At 37.3% G+C, this 15950-nt stretch overlaps 1 protein-coding gene across 3 annotated transcripts in view; it reads right to left on the reverse strand.

Moving 5' to 3' along the window:
• Positions 1–15950, reverse strand: part of LOC115440733 — a 48182-nt gene that overhangs the window by 16478 nt on the left and 15754 nt on the right. For all 3 annotated transcript variants that reach the window (XM_037437978.1, XM_037437975.1, XM_037437976.1), the window contains 11 exons: positions 14217–14315; positions 12320–12427; positions 9962–10057; positions 9436–9524; positions 8565–8688; positions 7752–7946; positions 6996–7055; positions 6488–6716; positions 5539–5592; positions 3406–3557; positions 105–224 (listed from right to left, as the gene is read on the reverse strand). In XM_037437978.1, the coding sequence (XP_037293875.1) occupies positions 105–224; positions 3406–3557; positions 5539–5592; positions 6488–6716; positions 6996–7055; positions 7752–7946; positions 8565–8688; positions 9436–9524; positions 9962–10057; positions 12320–12427; positions 14217–14315 (1326 nt within the window). The remainder of the gene's footprint in view (positions 1–104; positions 225–3405; positions 3558–5538; positions 5593–6487; positions 6717–6995; positions 7056–7751; positions 7947–8564; positions 8689–9435; positions 9525–9961; positions 10058–12319; positions 12428–14216; positions 14316–15950) is intronic.

Genomic DNA, 15950 nt, shown 5'->3' on the forward strand with positions numbered 1-15950 from the left:
TATCAATTACCAAACGGCAAGCTCGTCTCGTCATTCAAAGCAATAAAAACAAAAAGCGCACACGATATAATATTACGTCTAATATAAAAATCAGCTCCACTCACCTGCGGGTTACTGCCATTAGTCCTCTTCCACACATATTCGAAATATTTCAACGTTTTCGATGTCAAAATTGGATCCACATTTTCCTGATACAGAAAGTTCGCCAAATCCCTTGTTTTTTCCTGCGTAACAATGCGGAGTTCATTAAAACTAGTATAATTACCATACTGCGGGTAAGTCGTAACGTTTTTAATGGCGAAAGTTAGCTCGTTATATGACGCGAGGACACTTCATTATAATGGAATCGTAAATGTATGTAACGTGTGACATCACAACAATGATATATTCAACCAACACTGGCTGTATATCATGGTTACGGAGATATAGTGTCAAATGTACGCTGGAACCACAATGAATATAATTGCATAGGATCGTTTTAACATTGCGTTAGTAAATGAAACTTATTCGTCTTTACCTCTGCTAACATTGTGCTTAAAGTGGTCCATGAATGTCGAATATTTTCACCAATAGTCCCGGTTTTACTTTTCTGATTTTTTTATTATTTTATTGTTTAGTGCGAATATGACGTATGCGTAAGTTCGTTTTTGACTATGATGGTGTCGCTGAGAAGAGAGAAGCAATAGTGGCAATATGGCGTAGAGAATCACAAAAAGTTTTCAATTACATATATTTATTTCATTTCAAAATTACACTTTTTATTTACCGTCTATGGTTTCTAACTTATTGAAAACTGTTATTTTCAAAAAGATAAATACGTGGTCTAATTTAATAACGCAATGTCAAAATGAACTCATATATGAATAGTTTAAAGTATTAAGGCAAAAATATACTGCCAACTCGGAATTGTGCGGTTACCATTTGTAAATATGACGTGTATTTTCATAACAACTACAAATCTTCAGACGAATTGCAATATAAAAACCCTAACAACAACTCAAGTAAGGTCTACACTATTGCTTAGACTAAGAAGAATGTAGACTCTTCTCGGCATCTATCTAAAAATCATTTAAACACCAGGCCAGTAGTCTCACCAAAAAAGACGGGCAGAAACAAAAACTTCCCTATGGTTCACAGTTAATCATTAACTTAGATAATTTAGTCCCCTACCCACCTCCAACATAAAAACTTGAAGATAACCGCTTCACTATTAATGTTTGCATACATTAACGAGCAAAGCCAACAAAGTGCAGGTATACTTCGCGTATATTTCTTTTACTCTTTTCATTTTTGCATATTCACACAGGCTTTTTGTAAAACCAATTTCTCTATGCTTTTGTACCATTACAGTTTGCTTTTTAACGTGTAATATCCATATATTAAACGAAAAGTACTTTTAGTGAAACCGTTGAGTGGTTAAATAATGTAGATCTGTTACGAAGTGTTTGGATGAAAGTCGCTTTTGACAGAACCGTCTAGAGATCTTTAGAAGCCTGTTCACCAGTAGGCTTCATGTGGCTGATGATGATTACGATGTGGAAGGCTGCTCGTATGCGAGAGTTCTTTAAGATAGATATCACCGCAATGTCTACTTCTGTCCCCCGACACTTCTCTTCTTAATTTGTATTCAATTTTAAGGGTTACCTAATGTTATCATTAGGGCATTATGAGACTTAATATCTTATGTCACAGGATGACAAAGGGTGCCTTACCACGTAGTGCTATTGTTATTGCTATTGTTTTTTTGTTGGTGGTAGGATATATTTTATATCCGCCCGCTTAGCTACCACCGTACACAAGGTGTTAAGACCCGCCATAATGGCCTTCGTAAATGTATTGCATTCCGTAATCAGCCTGTGTATATCCGGTTCCAACAGATCGCCTTAATTGTATCGACTTCTGAGAAGTAATCATCTCTCGGCAGTCGACATCAACAAAAAAAAGTCATGTTGTACCATTACGAGAACTGATATTTGCATTAAAATTATATTATCACAATTTATTGATGATACTACACTGCGCTCATAACCTTGGGCCATGTCAATCTCACAATGCCTATTAATTACAATAATTATAACATTCTTTAAATTGGATAGCAAACATTTTTGCACTCTGCTGCTTAGCGTAGTGAAAGACAATACAGTAAACGCAATATTTCTACAACACCACCATGTTATTTCAAAATTATTAGATTTTCATCTCGTACCCGAGATTGTTCGTAGCCTCACGAGTATTTTTAAGCCCGCAGTTTATAGGAAACAGGCAAATGAGCTCCTGTTCACAAGATTGCAATTTAAAAAGTAACACAATTATAGTTATCGTATATTTTGAACCATTTACAAAAAATTTGAAACAAGATGAATAAAGCCTCTATGGAATTAATTTTATATCGTAAAACTAGCTGACCCGACAGACGTTGTCCCGTCTTAACTATGAATTTGTAGCGCGCATTCAGTCAATCGCTGACAGTTATTTAAATTTTCTAATTTTTCGCGCAATATTTTGAATTTTTTCTTTCATAAGAATCTTCTCCTGACAATAACAAACACAACAAAAAAAATAGTGAAATCAGTCCAGCCGTTCACGCGTGATGGCGTGACCAAGGGAAATAGGAATTCATTTTTATATATATATATATATATATATAACATATAAAGCAACATCTTTTTATCCCAATTCTTTCACTCGAAGGAAGCCGCAAGCAACACCTAGTAACTAATGACTGAAAATCAATACCTATCGAAACTGATGAACACATAGCTACCTCGTTCGCGTACGTATCGTATTTCTTTTGTTTTTATTGACCTCCCGTTTATTGGCTCATCGTAGCCAGCAGACATAATATCCGGCTATCTCGCTGCTGATAAATAAAATTACTTTATACGATATGGTATACGTAAGTTTATCACGTGTTTTATTTGTTATGATTAAATGTAGGTATGAGGGTAGAATATTTTTTGTTCTGAACAGCGCCATCTGTTATTGGAGACTGGCAATCATTTTCCCGTAAAGTAAAGTCGGACCGTATCTAAAAGCCATTCCCAATATTTGTTATAATAGTTAGCTATCGTTAAATTTTCGTTACTTTCTATCTGTGTTAAAACCATGCCTACTTTTCAGATTATTTTATACTAAAGCGATAGATAAGTAATTTCTCGAAACCACTTTATATTTGTTGTTTATGTAAGCTGAATATAGGCAACTAGAATTACATATTTATGAAGTATCGTCCGTCTTTAGTAAGCTATGTGACTTCGAATAAATCTGGCTATCATCAATATATTATGACATGCATTCAATAAGGGCTTTAGCCGTTATGTATATTGTGAGCATCTTGTAATACCTAGGAAATACTTTAACATGGAGAATTTGAAGAAAAAGTTGGTAAACATTATTTATACCCACAGTGTGTTCGAGCAGAGCATGCGCCGCGGCAGACCTGGTGGAAGACACATATCCCACCATGAAAGCGAAGTAGAGGAAGCCGACGATCTCCAACGCCATCATGAGCCACACGTCGACGCTGTTTGCCACACCCACAGGCGTGCAGCCAACTCCTGAGAATAAGCATGGTTACATGTATGAGAAAAGTTTATAACTTTATGATGTAGTAATGTTTAAATTAAATTTATTATATATATTTTTTGCTGATAGTAGGATATATTTTATATCCGCCTGGATAGAGACCATCGTACACAAGGCTTCAAAACCTGCCATAGTAACCCGCGTCGGTGCCACGTTCCGGGATGAGCCTGCGTATATATATTTTCAACAGGCGGGCATAATTGTGTCGACTATAATAATAATAATAATAATATCAGCCCTGTATTATATACTTGCCCACTGCTGAGCACGGGCTTCCTCTACTACTGAGAGGGATTAGGCCTTAGTCCACCACGCTGACCTAGTGCGGATTGGCAGACTTCACACACCTTCGAAATTCCTATAGAGAACTTCTCAGATGTGCAGGTTTCCTCACGATGTTTTCCTTTACCGTTAAAGCGAACGATAAATTCACAAAGAATACACACATGATTTTTTAAGAAAAGTCAGAGGTGTGTGCCCTTGGGATTTGAACCTGCGGACATTTGTCTCGGCAGTCCGTTCCACACCCAACTAGGCTATCGCCGCCTTTTATTGTGTCGACCGCCGAGGGGTAATCATTGTCAGTCGACATTCCATTGGACCCCACTCCACTTACCATCAGATGCAGTGGGGTTCACGTTGCTATGATCGTATAAAAAAAAATTACAACAAATTCGAACAAAGATTTCTTATGTTTATACTTCATGATCACGGGGGGAAGGCTGCAAAATCTTCGAAACGTCGGGAGAAAATAATTAAAAGCGCCATAAAATCCGAAACATAGTTTAATTTTAAATTCGAATAAAATTAAGAGGAAATAATTCCCTCTTGAACATGGTATAGCACACTAAAAATTGCTATATAAAAGTCAAAATCTGACAGTTAAATATTGAACTTGGCGAAACAGTTACTGACGATTCACACACAGATGCAATGCTCGTGGATTCTGTAAAAAATCATTTTGGAATCCAAATATTGAACCGAATCGATAGGTGCGCTGTTGAATCATTCCCATTCCGAAATACCGATGGAAATTCTACGCTGAAGGTTTAATACTAGACGCACGCGGCTTTGGACGGTTAAAGCGGCTATTATACTGCGGTATTTTAAAAGTAAATTGTTATTTGACAGAGAATTGAATAAACGCAAATTACAAAGTATTCTACACATTTTAAACACACAAAAATAAATTTAACATAACGAAACAGGATTAACAAAATTTTAAATCTACTTTTCTACCAAACTTCGAGTAAACATAGCAGACATAAAAATTAAGCCCCATTATAAACTTGCAACAAAATTCTCAAGCCCGAATAGAGTTTTACGAAGTACTAAAAACTTCAACTATTAAAATCATTTTAGGCTGGCAGTTAACCGCTGAACTTACGTACCGAAAAAGTGCCAAGCTCATTACTATTTACAAGTGAGAACGTGAAATTTAAATACTTTTTTTTTAAATAGTAACCCTACTACACGTAATAGTAACTCGAGCGGTGTTCAAATAGTATGACTGACAGGAGATAGTTATTCCTCGCCTGTCGACACAATTATACCAGCTTGTTCGAAACACTATACATAGTTTGATCCCGGAACGCGGCACACATATGGGTTACTTTGCCGAGTTTAACACCGAGATACAAATAACCTAATTAATTTATCAAATTATGTTAATGAATTACGCTGTAGAACTATTTGTTTACAGAACGAGTCGATTCGACTGGACTACTATCACTGTCTCAAAAAGCCATTGTGAAATAGATAGGCTGTTGCGTCACTTGTGTTAATAAAAATCAAAATCCCATAGAACTTTGTTTTCCTTTCTGTTAAAAGCAGTGTACTTAGGATTCGCCAAGTATGTTTTTAGGTAAATTAATCCGTTTCTTGCTTGCTTAAAGGCCATTTTAAAATAATTCCAACTATATTTTAATGGGTAGTCAAAGCAAATATATTTACCAACAAATATCTCATACACCCAGTAGAACGTGTACGCGTATTCAGACGCCGCATCTGTAAGCAAATATTAAAATGGAATATCATATTTTTCCAACTCTAGTAACGTATGATGAACTTTCATGTAAACCAACAGAATGTTACTGTAACTGTTTTTAGTAGTTACATTTTTTATTTATTTTTTATTTTATTTATTTTTCTCACACACAGTCATTACAGAACTATTTCAATGCGACAATGTGGGGTAACTATCATTAATTTAAAATAAAAAAAAAACAATTAAGTATAAAACATAAAATTATTAAATACTAATTATTAATTATTAGATGACAGAGAATAAATAACAAAATCTTTGCGAATTCACTCCACTTACATGCCAAAATATCTGTTTTGGCATGTACCTCATTAATGGTCCTAATCGCTCGGGTGAAAGCCGCTTTGAGTAAATTTTTAATTTACTATAGATGTATTGTTTACAATGGAATGTCGCCGGGTGTAGCTTGTAGCTACCCCCCTCCCTCCCTAGCCTTTCTCCTCCTCGCCTCTTCCTCCCACTGTAAATTTTGAAAGCATAGATCTAGAACATACTACCGACTACGATAAATTGACCTACATTGGTAATTATAATAAACCAGAGGCAAGGCTGAGATAAGCAGTTTTTTTGTTTACGGATGTGGCAAAGTGACTCCACTCTCATCAATGCTTGATGGTAAGTGGAGTACGGTTTAGATAGTGTCTGACGAGAGATGATTACCCTTTGCCAGTGAACACAATTATATGTGGCCTGTTCGAAACCGCTTCCCTAAAACTTCAAAATAGCTTAATGATTTGCTTAGTGACCAAGTTCTTACACCTTAAAGTATAAATAAGCCTCCTAATTTCAGTGTATTAAATAATTTTATAATCTTTTACAATAAAAAGCTAATGCATAAGACGTTAACAACAAACTTACACTTAACATCATATCTGCTATTAGAAACAGCCAACACCTTCGTACAATTCACCAATATGTAATACGAATCGTGCGACATATACGGATCGCATGTATTAATGAAAATAATCGCTGTGGCGAAGTTGACCAGAGTGACTGCGATCGGCAGAAACTTTAGCAGCACAACAACTGGATTCAGCTGCATTATATCGGTCTCCCAGAATGAAAAGGCTCCGGTTATCCTCGACACCTGTACAAAGGCGGTACATACAAACTTGCCGACTCTTTTGTGATGCAAACAGGACGCTAAAGGACAGTCTGAAATGTGAGACCTTTTGTTTCAACGTTCTTTGATTGTAGCTGAAATTAACTGGTAATCGTTTTGTCTAGCCTTTTGGAGTATAGGACGGCTAAATGAAGTATTCATTTTACTTTGAAATACAAACTAGTTTCTAGTATCTATTTTTAGTAATGACAAAAGGAATAAGTTGAATGGACACTTAGTTATGTTTGTTTATTTTTAACTTACCAGAAGCATTCGATTCATTCTGTACATATCTAAATCTGTATTATCATTCACAATTCTAACCTGGAATAAATACATTCAAATGTTATGATAGAGAACTAAATATTACTCAACTCTGACAGTAAATTCAAACACGACAATTTCTATTCATAAGATTTACGTGATTTGAGTATTTCTACACCTTTAACTCTCATGCGAGATATCACATAAAGATTAATCAATGTTTTTAATAAGTGATCCCCCATCGCTTTTATTGAAATGGGCTAATCTGATGAAAAATGGACTGAAGCAAAGATGAATGGACCAATAAAAAAAATACCTTGCTTATTAATGCCTTAGTTTAATTGGCCTTTTCTCGGGATTTATTTAAAGATTGAGATCGTTTATTGAAAACAGCTGTAACACCACACGCCATTATCAATTTAATACTTTAATAATTTAGTAGAATAAAACCATCAAGGTCGCAGCGATTTGTCTGATATTGTCGCAATGTAGAAGATTATAGTAATTATAACCATTAATTACTCATTTATCCTCAATTCTATATACATAAACTTTATAGATATATTTTTATAGGTAATCTCTCGTCAGTCGATATTCTATTAAACCCCACTCCACTTACCATCAGGTGCAGTAGAGTGACTACACCATGCTCGTATAAAAATAATCTAAGACCTGATATAATATAATAATTTTATCTACCTAAAGCTACCCAAATGTGCACCTCACAAGGCCGCTTCAAAGTGTTAAGGTACTCACCAACTGCTCAAACGGGAATATGCTAATCACATCATACAAGAAAGAGTGCTTGAAATATCGCGACATAGTCAATAAAGGGTGTGTGACGAGCAGAGACCTTTCGTTGTAAAATGCCACGTACGCCATTACCACTATGTCTACGTATAGAAATATGTCTGGCCAGTTGTACCCGCGGCCGTGTTTGTGTTGTTTTGTCTAGAAATTCAATATGAATTCATAAAACAAAGCGTGCGGCGATAATTGGTTGTGGAACGGACTTCCGAGACGAATGTCCGCAGGTTCGAAACCCAAGGGCTCTGACTTTTCTAAATTGTATGTGTGTATTCTTTAATTATCGCTTATTTTAACGGTGAAGGAAAACATCGTGAAGAATCCTGCATGCCTTAGAAGTTCTCTATATGCCAGCGTGGTGGACTAAGGCCTAACCCTCTCAGTTGTAGAGAAGGCCCGTGCCCAACAGTGGGACATGGCTAATATTACTATGATTTATTAAACAAAACTATAAAAACAAACGCATATCACGCCTTTATCCCCCAAGAGCAGAGATGCCAACAGAGCACCCATTTTCATGTGTTCCATTCAAAGAGCTAATAGGGCGAGAGCCTGTCGCCATTTTGTGCACAAATTCCAAACTCCGGGCCGATTGGCCGAAAAAGCCACAACAAGAATTTCCGCAACAAACGTCACTAAAGTAAAAGCCGCAAGAGTTGTTACAAACTAAATAATTAAGACAAAGGTAACAGTAACATTGACTACTACTTTCAATGAACAAACTGATTGTTAGTAAGATAGAGCTATTAATAAATTACTCACAGCAATGTCATAGGGTACGGTCAGCACATAAAATATCGCCACCAAGAACCTCAGTGTGCACCAGAATTTAAGAAATAGACCGTGCGGTGTGATTGATATGGGCAGGAATATATATCTTAAGTGTCTGAAATAAATTGTTATAGAAAATGTGTGTCGTATTTTTGGCACTTATTAAATAAATTAATTACCGTTAGAACAAAAATCGCGAAACAGCCATCGGTTTGATAAACAACGATATATATTTAAGCAGCAAAAGATTTGTATTAAAAAGGAACACACAATAAATGCACTTATGGTTAGGGGGCCTTATTCCGTCTATGGGGGCATATCCGTCTTTTTGCAATTACGGACGTTCTATTCGAAGGCAACCGTATATGCAAATAGGGGATTTTATCACTCTCTTACCTATACGGCTATGGAAACTGTCCTTCGAATAGAATGCCTGTAGTTGCAAAAAGACGGATTTACCCCTGTAGACGGAATAAGGGACGGAATAAGATCAGGCCTTAAATGCATTTCTACATTGATAGAAATGCATTTAAGGCCTAACGTTATCACAGGATATTGATCCTGTCCATTCTTTCTAACTGATACGACATACTTAATTTATTTTTATATGTACACTGCAAAATGACCGCACTGCACTTGATAATAAGTGAAGTGGGGTCAGATAAAATGTCGACCGACGAGAGATGATTACCCCTCGACAATCGACACAATTATACCGGCCTGTTGAAATCGGATATATACAGGCTGAACTCCGAACGCGACACAATGGGCCTTAAGGGTTTTAACCCCTTGCGTACGGTAGTAGCTATCCGGGCGGATATAAAATATATCCTACGTAATAAATTAATAACATTTTAATTACCTCATAACTCCTAACTTTTCGAACGCTTTCGCGTAATGCTCCCGCTCCTCGCTGCTGTTCAACATAACGAAACTTTCCTTTATCTCTTGCTGAAACAAATAGCTTCGTAAACCATACGGAACAGTTTGGTAAATATGTGATATTGGTTGTTGCATTTTTAATTAATCGTTTTTTTTTACTATAAGCGTTCTAAGATTATTACGGCCTGTTTACAGTTTTTTATATATTTTTTTCCCGACATTTCGAAGACTTTGCAACCTTCATGGTCTTAGGGGCGGACTGAGGTATTGGTCGTCCAAAGCGTCACTGTTACAATATCCTACATTATACAAAACATTTATTTGTCAATACAATAATTTTCTTTTTATTTTTAGCTATTGACAGTCCGAACTACGCAGAGTAAGCTCACAGTGTAAGTCTGGAAATATTTAATTGCCTCAACAAAATATAAACAATATTTTACTTATATCTTCCGGCAATACTTTAAACCAAGCCAAACCATTAGAGATAAAATATCCGTTGTTACCGCTATCCTATTTATTTTAACGTCGATCCGTCCGGTCAAAGGTTTCGCCTCTTCATAATGTCTCGCTTTTGTCAGCAACTCCGCGTCCTCTAATACCTGTGCGGAAATGGACAAGTTCAATTTGACGTAAAACTTCAAACATTATTGACTCAAACTTATTCGACTGAACATCCTGTTTCGATGTTCTAATACTCTTTGTCAAGAAACTTGCTTTGGGCTCTGCGTAAAAGTTGGCGAAAATAATCAAGTTACTTATATCTTTTATTATTCAGAAAAAATCTAGTTCTCTATTATTGAAAGATAACCGCTGGAGTAAGCGTGTTCTGGAGTGGAGACCACATCTTGGCAAACGTAGCGTAGGACGCCCTCTCACCAGATGGCGGGACGACTTACTTAGAGGGCCGCGACTGGGTGCATAAAGCAGCAGACCGGGCTCTGTGGCGTACCTTAGGGGAGGCTTATGTCCAACAATGGACTGCAACGGGCTGATGATAATGATTAATGAAAAAATATTCAAAATCGATTGGGTTATTCCAAAAATCATCCCTTACATACAAATGCTAGTATATATCCCACTGCACCTGATTACTATCAGTTAATCTTACCAATGGAGTGGGTCCAGAAATATTGACTAATGAGAGATGGTTATCCTTTGTTAGTAGACACAATTATGCCGACCTGTGTGTACCAGGCATAGAGAGGTACCTACATCTCGAACGCGACATAATTAGGTGGCCCATTATGGCGAGTTTTACACCTGATGTACGGTGGTCAGTAGGCGAATACTATCCTACCAACATTTTCCAGACTTGTGGCATAGAATTACTAACTCGTAAATGATAATCCATGGCATTATCGACCCTCTTTAATGGACATAGAACTAAATCGCATTTTACTCCATCAATGGAACATTGCGTGTTGCATTTAGCTAACTAAGCTAATGCCACATTTGTTGACCAGATATAAATCCTGTGCTTAGACCGATAAACATTTAAACTCTAGATAAAAATGAGGTCTAGATAACTTCATATTTTTACATACATAAAAAAATCGTCAGCACTGCTTTAGTAGCGTAGTGGTATTGCGTACGATGCACAACTTTGGAACTTTGGAACTGAGGACTCGGGTTCAAATCCCAATCGGACGAAGTGATATTTGGCTTTTCTTTTCAGGATCAGCTCATACCCAGCATCCTTTTTTTTATATTGGCACGGCAAAGTTAACCCCCACTGCACCTGATGGTAAGCGGAGTGGAGTCTAATAGAAAGTCGAGACAAGAAATAATTACCCCTCAGTAATTGACACAATTATGCCGGCCTGTGCCTGATATACAATAGTCTCGGCCCTATTACGTCATGAGACGGAATAAACACGACGAAAATTGAATGCACTAGTTGCGCCTCTGCCTATCCCTTCGAGGATAAAAGGCATAAGTATTTGTGTATTAAGAAATTGTTTTAGCATAAAATATAACAAAACCATACTCCATTAAAGTAAATTGAAAACATGATAAATAACACAGGGACTGTATCTTAAAACAGCTGCTTTACCAACATGTCCCTTGGGCAACATTTGTTAGTTCTTTCAACGGGTAGCAACTGAGTCTTGTAACCCGACTGCGGATTAAATATATGCCAAGGAAACATGAAAGGTGAATTAATATCATATCTCTCGGCCTTTTTGATAAAAATGAGACGAAGAGTAACGAAATTTCAATCAAAATTATTAGTAATTTAAATTAAGTGAGTAATCCGTTATTAAAAAAAGTTAAGTATGCATTTTTTTAGAGTTAGGCTTACGCTAAATTGCATACCGCTAACAACATAGCATTATGCGGAAGAAGCAACGGTACATTTAATTTTTAAATTAATAGGATACATTGTTTCGTACAGGGGCGTATTCAGTTTAAAGTTTGAGGGTTATGTCCCTGTCAGGTATGACACAAACTGTAATGTCACAATATGCCAGATTGGACTCAATACTTCTTTAATGATGGTTCAAAGACGTTCAAAGATCATTTTGCACTAGGTTCGAAGAGATAGAAAATAATAAATTCCTTAGTATATTATTCCACCGACTGTTAACTAAATACAACCAGTTGTAAAAACCTAGTTAATCAATGTGACGATTTCGATTGCTTAACATCTTGTCATATCTACGATATACAGAATTATTAACAATCCAATTCAAATTATTGAAAACTCAATTCCAGTTACAAGAATAGATCATAAAACAATCCAAGACTGCATTAAAAAATTCAAAATGGTGCCCATAATCACACCTAAATCCGTCCCGCATTACACGAGCCCAAAGCAAACATTTTGTCCACTGCGGAGTAATATTAAATGCATGAATCACCGTGATAATGGGGTGACTAATGTCCGGGAATGTTCCCCAGCACTGCACCAACGCAGTGTACTCCACGTGCAGTAATATGCAGTTTGTCGACGTCAGCACTGTGTACACCTGGCGATATTACTTCGTTTAATGATAATTGCTGTAGGAATATGAGAGAATTTCGGTTGGTATATTCATAAGACTATCGCTAAAGAGTTAGCCTTTCATCTACCAGACTTAATAGGTAATTGTAATGTATGCAATGAAGCACAGACTATCACGTACTGGTTGTTTATTAACAGGCCCATAATACTGTACACTTATGTGGGTACTTATAAATAATTTTATATTTATGTACCGCATATACATATCAGTTATTACAACTTCGTTTCGTATAACAACTAGCTTTTGTTCGCGGCTTCGCCCACGTGAAGGAGTTTTCCGGGATAAAAGTCCCGCTATATATTTCCCCGGGATAGAAATTATCCTATAACCTTCCCAGAGTTAAGTGTATATTTTTTATGAACTATCTCAATACCAAATTTTAAAAAAATCTTTCAGACAGAGACTTTCCCGCCCTCACACCCACCACTACAACTCCTGTAAGCCAGGATCAGCAGTGGCACGCATTTTGTGACACCGAGCAGTGAAGCTCGGCGAGTCTCAGGGAAAACTAATATGTCATTATTCCGCAACGAAATTAATCAAATAGAAAAATAGGGAGGAGTTGGAAATATTAATTGTCCACTTCCCTCCAGAGCAATGCGGGTGACAAAATCATGATGTAAGGAGGCGATTTAACCTCAAGGATAGGGACGTTTACAACTAGATAAGCTAGTTATAAAGCACCACGGATAAAATTAAATGAAAGGGTCCTATCACATGAGCTGTTAGATTTGATTACAATAGGCATGGCAAAAACGCCGGAAAGCACGGAAATTCCGTCTAGTCTCAACAAGGTCCATGTAGTATACAACCCCAGATGTTATTTGCATACTATTTAACATGATGTTGCGCTCGTCATGCCAGAGACCACACTCCCAAAGTACGTGATGAGCAGATTGTTCAACCTCGTAACCAGGTGTAGAGCATGGGCACGCAGGAGAATCAACCAGCCTAAATGAGAACAGTTTACCCTTAAAATTACCATGGCCGGTAAGAAATTGCGATACACAGTAATCTATTTCTAGCCAAGTTTTAATTAGGCGATCGCGAACGTACGGAAAGTATTTATATAAATGACGCCCTTTCGAAGACGAGTCCCACCTACATTGCCATTCATTTAATAACTCGTTGTGCACATCAGTGTGAGGTTTAAATAGTCTATCGATTCTTAAGAGCTCGCGAGACGTAAGAAACTTTTTATCCATATCCTCTCTGGTTGAGTAATACATAGCGGCGCGACGCTGTACCTCCAAGTCGACAGGGAGTACACCCGCGAGGACAGGCAAAGCTTCTGTACTAACAGTTCTATACGCCTTGCACAAGAATATCAACGCCAATCGTTGACTCTGGAGCAGTTTCCTGCGCACAGCACCGATAATTGCCCTATCGGCCCATACAGGTGATCCGTATGTAATGCAAGCTAAGTAAGTCGCTCCATAGATGATTTTGAGCGTAGTGAAAGACAGTCCCCACGTAGAGGTCGATATCCTTGTCAAGGCGTAAAAGTTACGTTTTGATTTTTCCCCGACGTTTTTTATATGCTCTAGAAAGGAAAAAGACAGACAGAAAATGGCACTTTTATAATATGTATAGATATTATTTTACAACCTGTGACATAAAATTTTAGAACATACAACAGTGCACTCCTATTAATTAATATTAATAAAACTACATAAAAGTACTTGAAAACTCCCAGCATACTCTCTCACTGCTTACAAAGTAATTATTATTCTAAAAAACCTAGTTTGCTTACCTTAGGTAATCCGAACAGCATTTCAACTACTCCAAAATGGCTGCCGGGTCCAATAGTGGTGACAACTTTACCAGAGTTATTTAGTACATTGCAATGACCCTACGAACAAATATAACTGTGTAATACATGTTATTCATAATTCAAGTTATAAATCAGACACGTCACTGGTGGTAAGTCTCTCACATGTGAGAAGTCGCTTGGGTAGGTACCACCGCAATGTTTATTTCTGCCGCCAAGCTGCAGTGTGTTGTATTCCGGTTCAAAAGATATTGTAGCCATTGTAAATAGTAGTGTCTCATGTCTCAGGATGGGGAGCGCAGTGCAATACCAAACAATACTTCGTAATTCAAGGTGTTGGATGGTGTTTCTACTGTTTATGGGCGGTCGTATCGCTTACCATCAGGTGAATGGCAAGCTCATCTCGTCTTTCAAAGCAATATAAAAGAGGCCGACATCAGCAAGTTACTTTTGGCAGTATTGCAAATATTTATCTCAGTAGCACTCTTAGCCTATAATATGCCGATGCCATATTCAGACTTGATAGCGACTATCAAACATGATATGCATGGCATAAAATATGTATGTCATTTACTCGTCGCAACGATTTGCTATCCAGGAGCTATTCGTCTACAAATCTGCCGTGACTATCATTACACATTGTACTTGCCATCGGGTTTAGTGTAGTATTTTTTTGTGCAAGGAAAAAAAATGCACCTTTTTTTTATAAGACAGTGCTACTCTATAAATCCAGCACACATAAACTGTAGACTCCTTCGCATTCCACTTTCGTAATTTTAATAATGCGAAATTGCGTAACATTCTGAAATCCGCGTACGAAACAAACTCCAGCTGTGATTGCAGTCGCACAGCGTAATATGCACAATACATTAAGGTTCTGCGCAGACGTCAAATTAATTTGCGAAAAAGGACACAATAAAATCGTTCAACCAGTCGCAACAATGTGCAATAGTCTCCGAATTTGCCAGTATTTTTTTGTACAGGCATGTCAACGTGAGCCCATCGCACCTGGTAGATGGAGTGGTCCAATAGAATGTTGACTTATAATAATAATAATATCAGCCCTGTATTATATACTGTCCCACTGTTGGGCTCGGGCCTTCTCTACTACTACTGAGAGGGATTAGGCCTTAGTCCACCACGCTGGCCTAGTGCGGATTGGTAGACTTAACACACCCTCGAAATTCCTATAGAGGGATTCTCAGGTATGCAAATTTCCTCACGATGTTTTCCTTCACCGTTCAAGCAAGCGATAATTCACAAAGAATACACACATAATTCTTTAGAAAAGTCAGAGGTGTGTGCCTTTGGGATTTGAAACTGCGGACATTCGTCTCGGCAGTCCGTTCCACAACCAACTAGGCTATCGCCGCTTTTTTTTCGAATGTCGACTTACGAGAGATGGTTACCCCTCGACAGTCGACACAATTATGCCGGCCTATTAAAACCGCATATACACAGGCTAATCCTAAAACGTGACACACTTACCGTGGACCACCGCTCCGGGTTTTAAAACCTTGTGTACGGTGCTCGCTATCCAGGCGAATATAAAATATATCCTACCACCAGCAAATCATTGTTATAGATATATCGTTAAGTAACTTAGTCTTCGATAGTCAAGTGCTTAACACAAATTACATCATAATTTGCAGAAACTATGCACATTATTGTTTTGTCAAATACATTATGACATCGATATAATATGTACTAAGTACT

The sequence above is a fragment of the Manduca sexta genome, chromosome 12 (assembly GCF_014839805.1).
Source record: "Manduca sexta isolate Smith_Timp_Sample1 chromosome 12, JHU_Msex_v1.0, whole genome shotgun sequence".
Lineage (NCBI taxonomy): Eukaryota > Metazoa > Arthropoda > Insecta > Lepidoptera > Sphingidae > Manduca > Manduca sexta.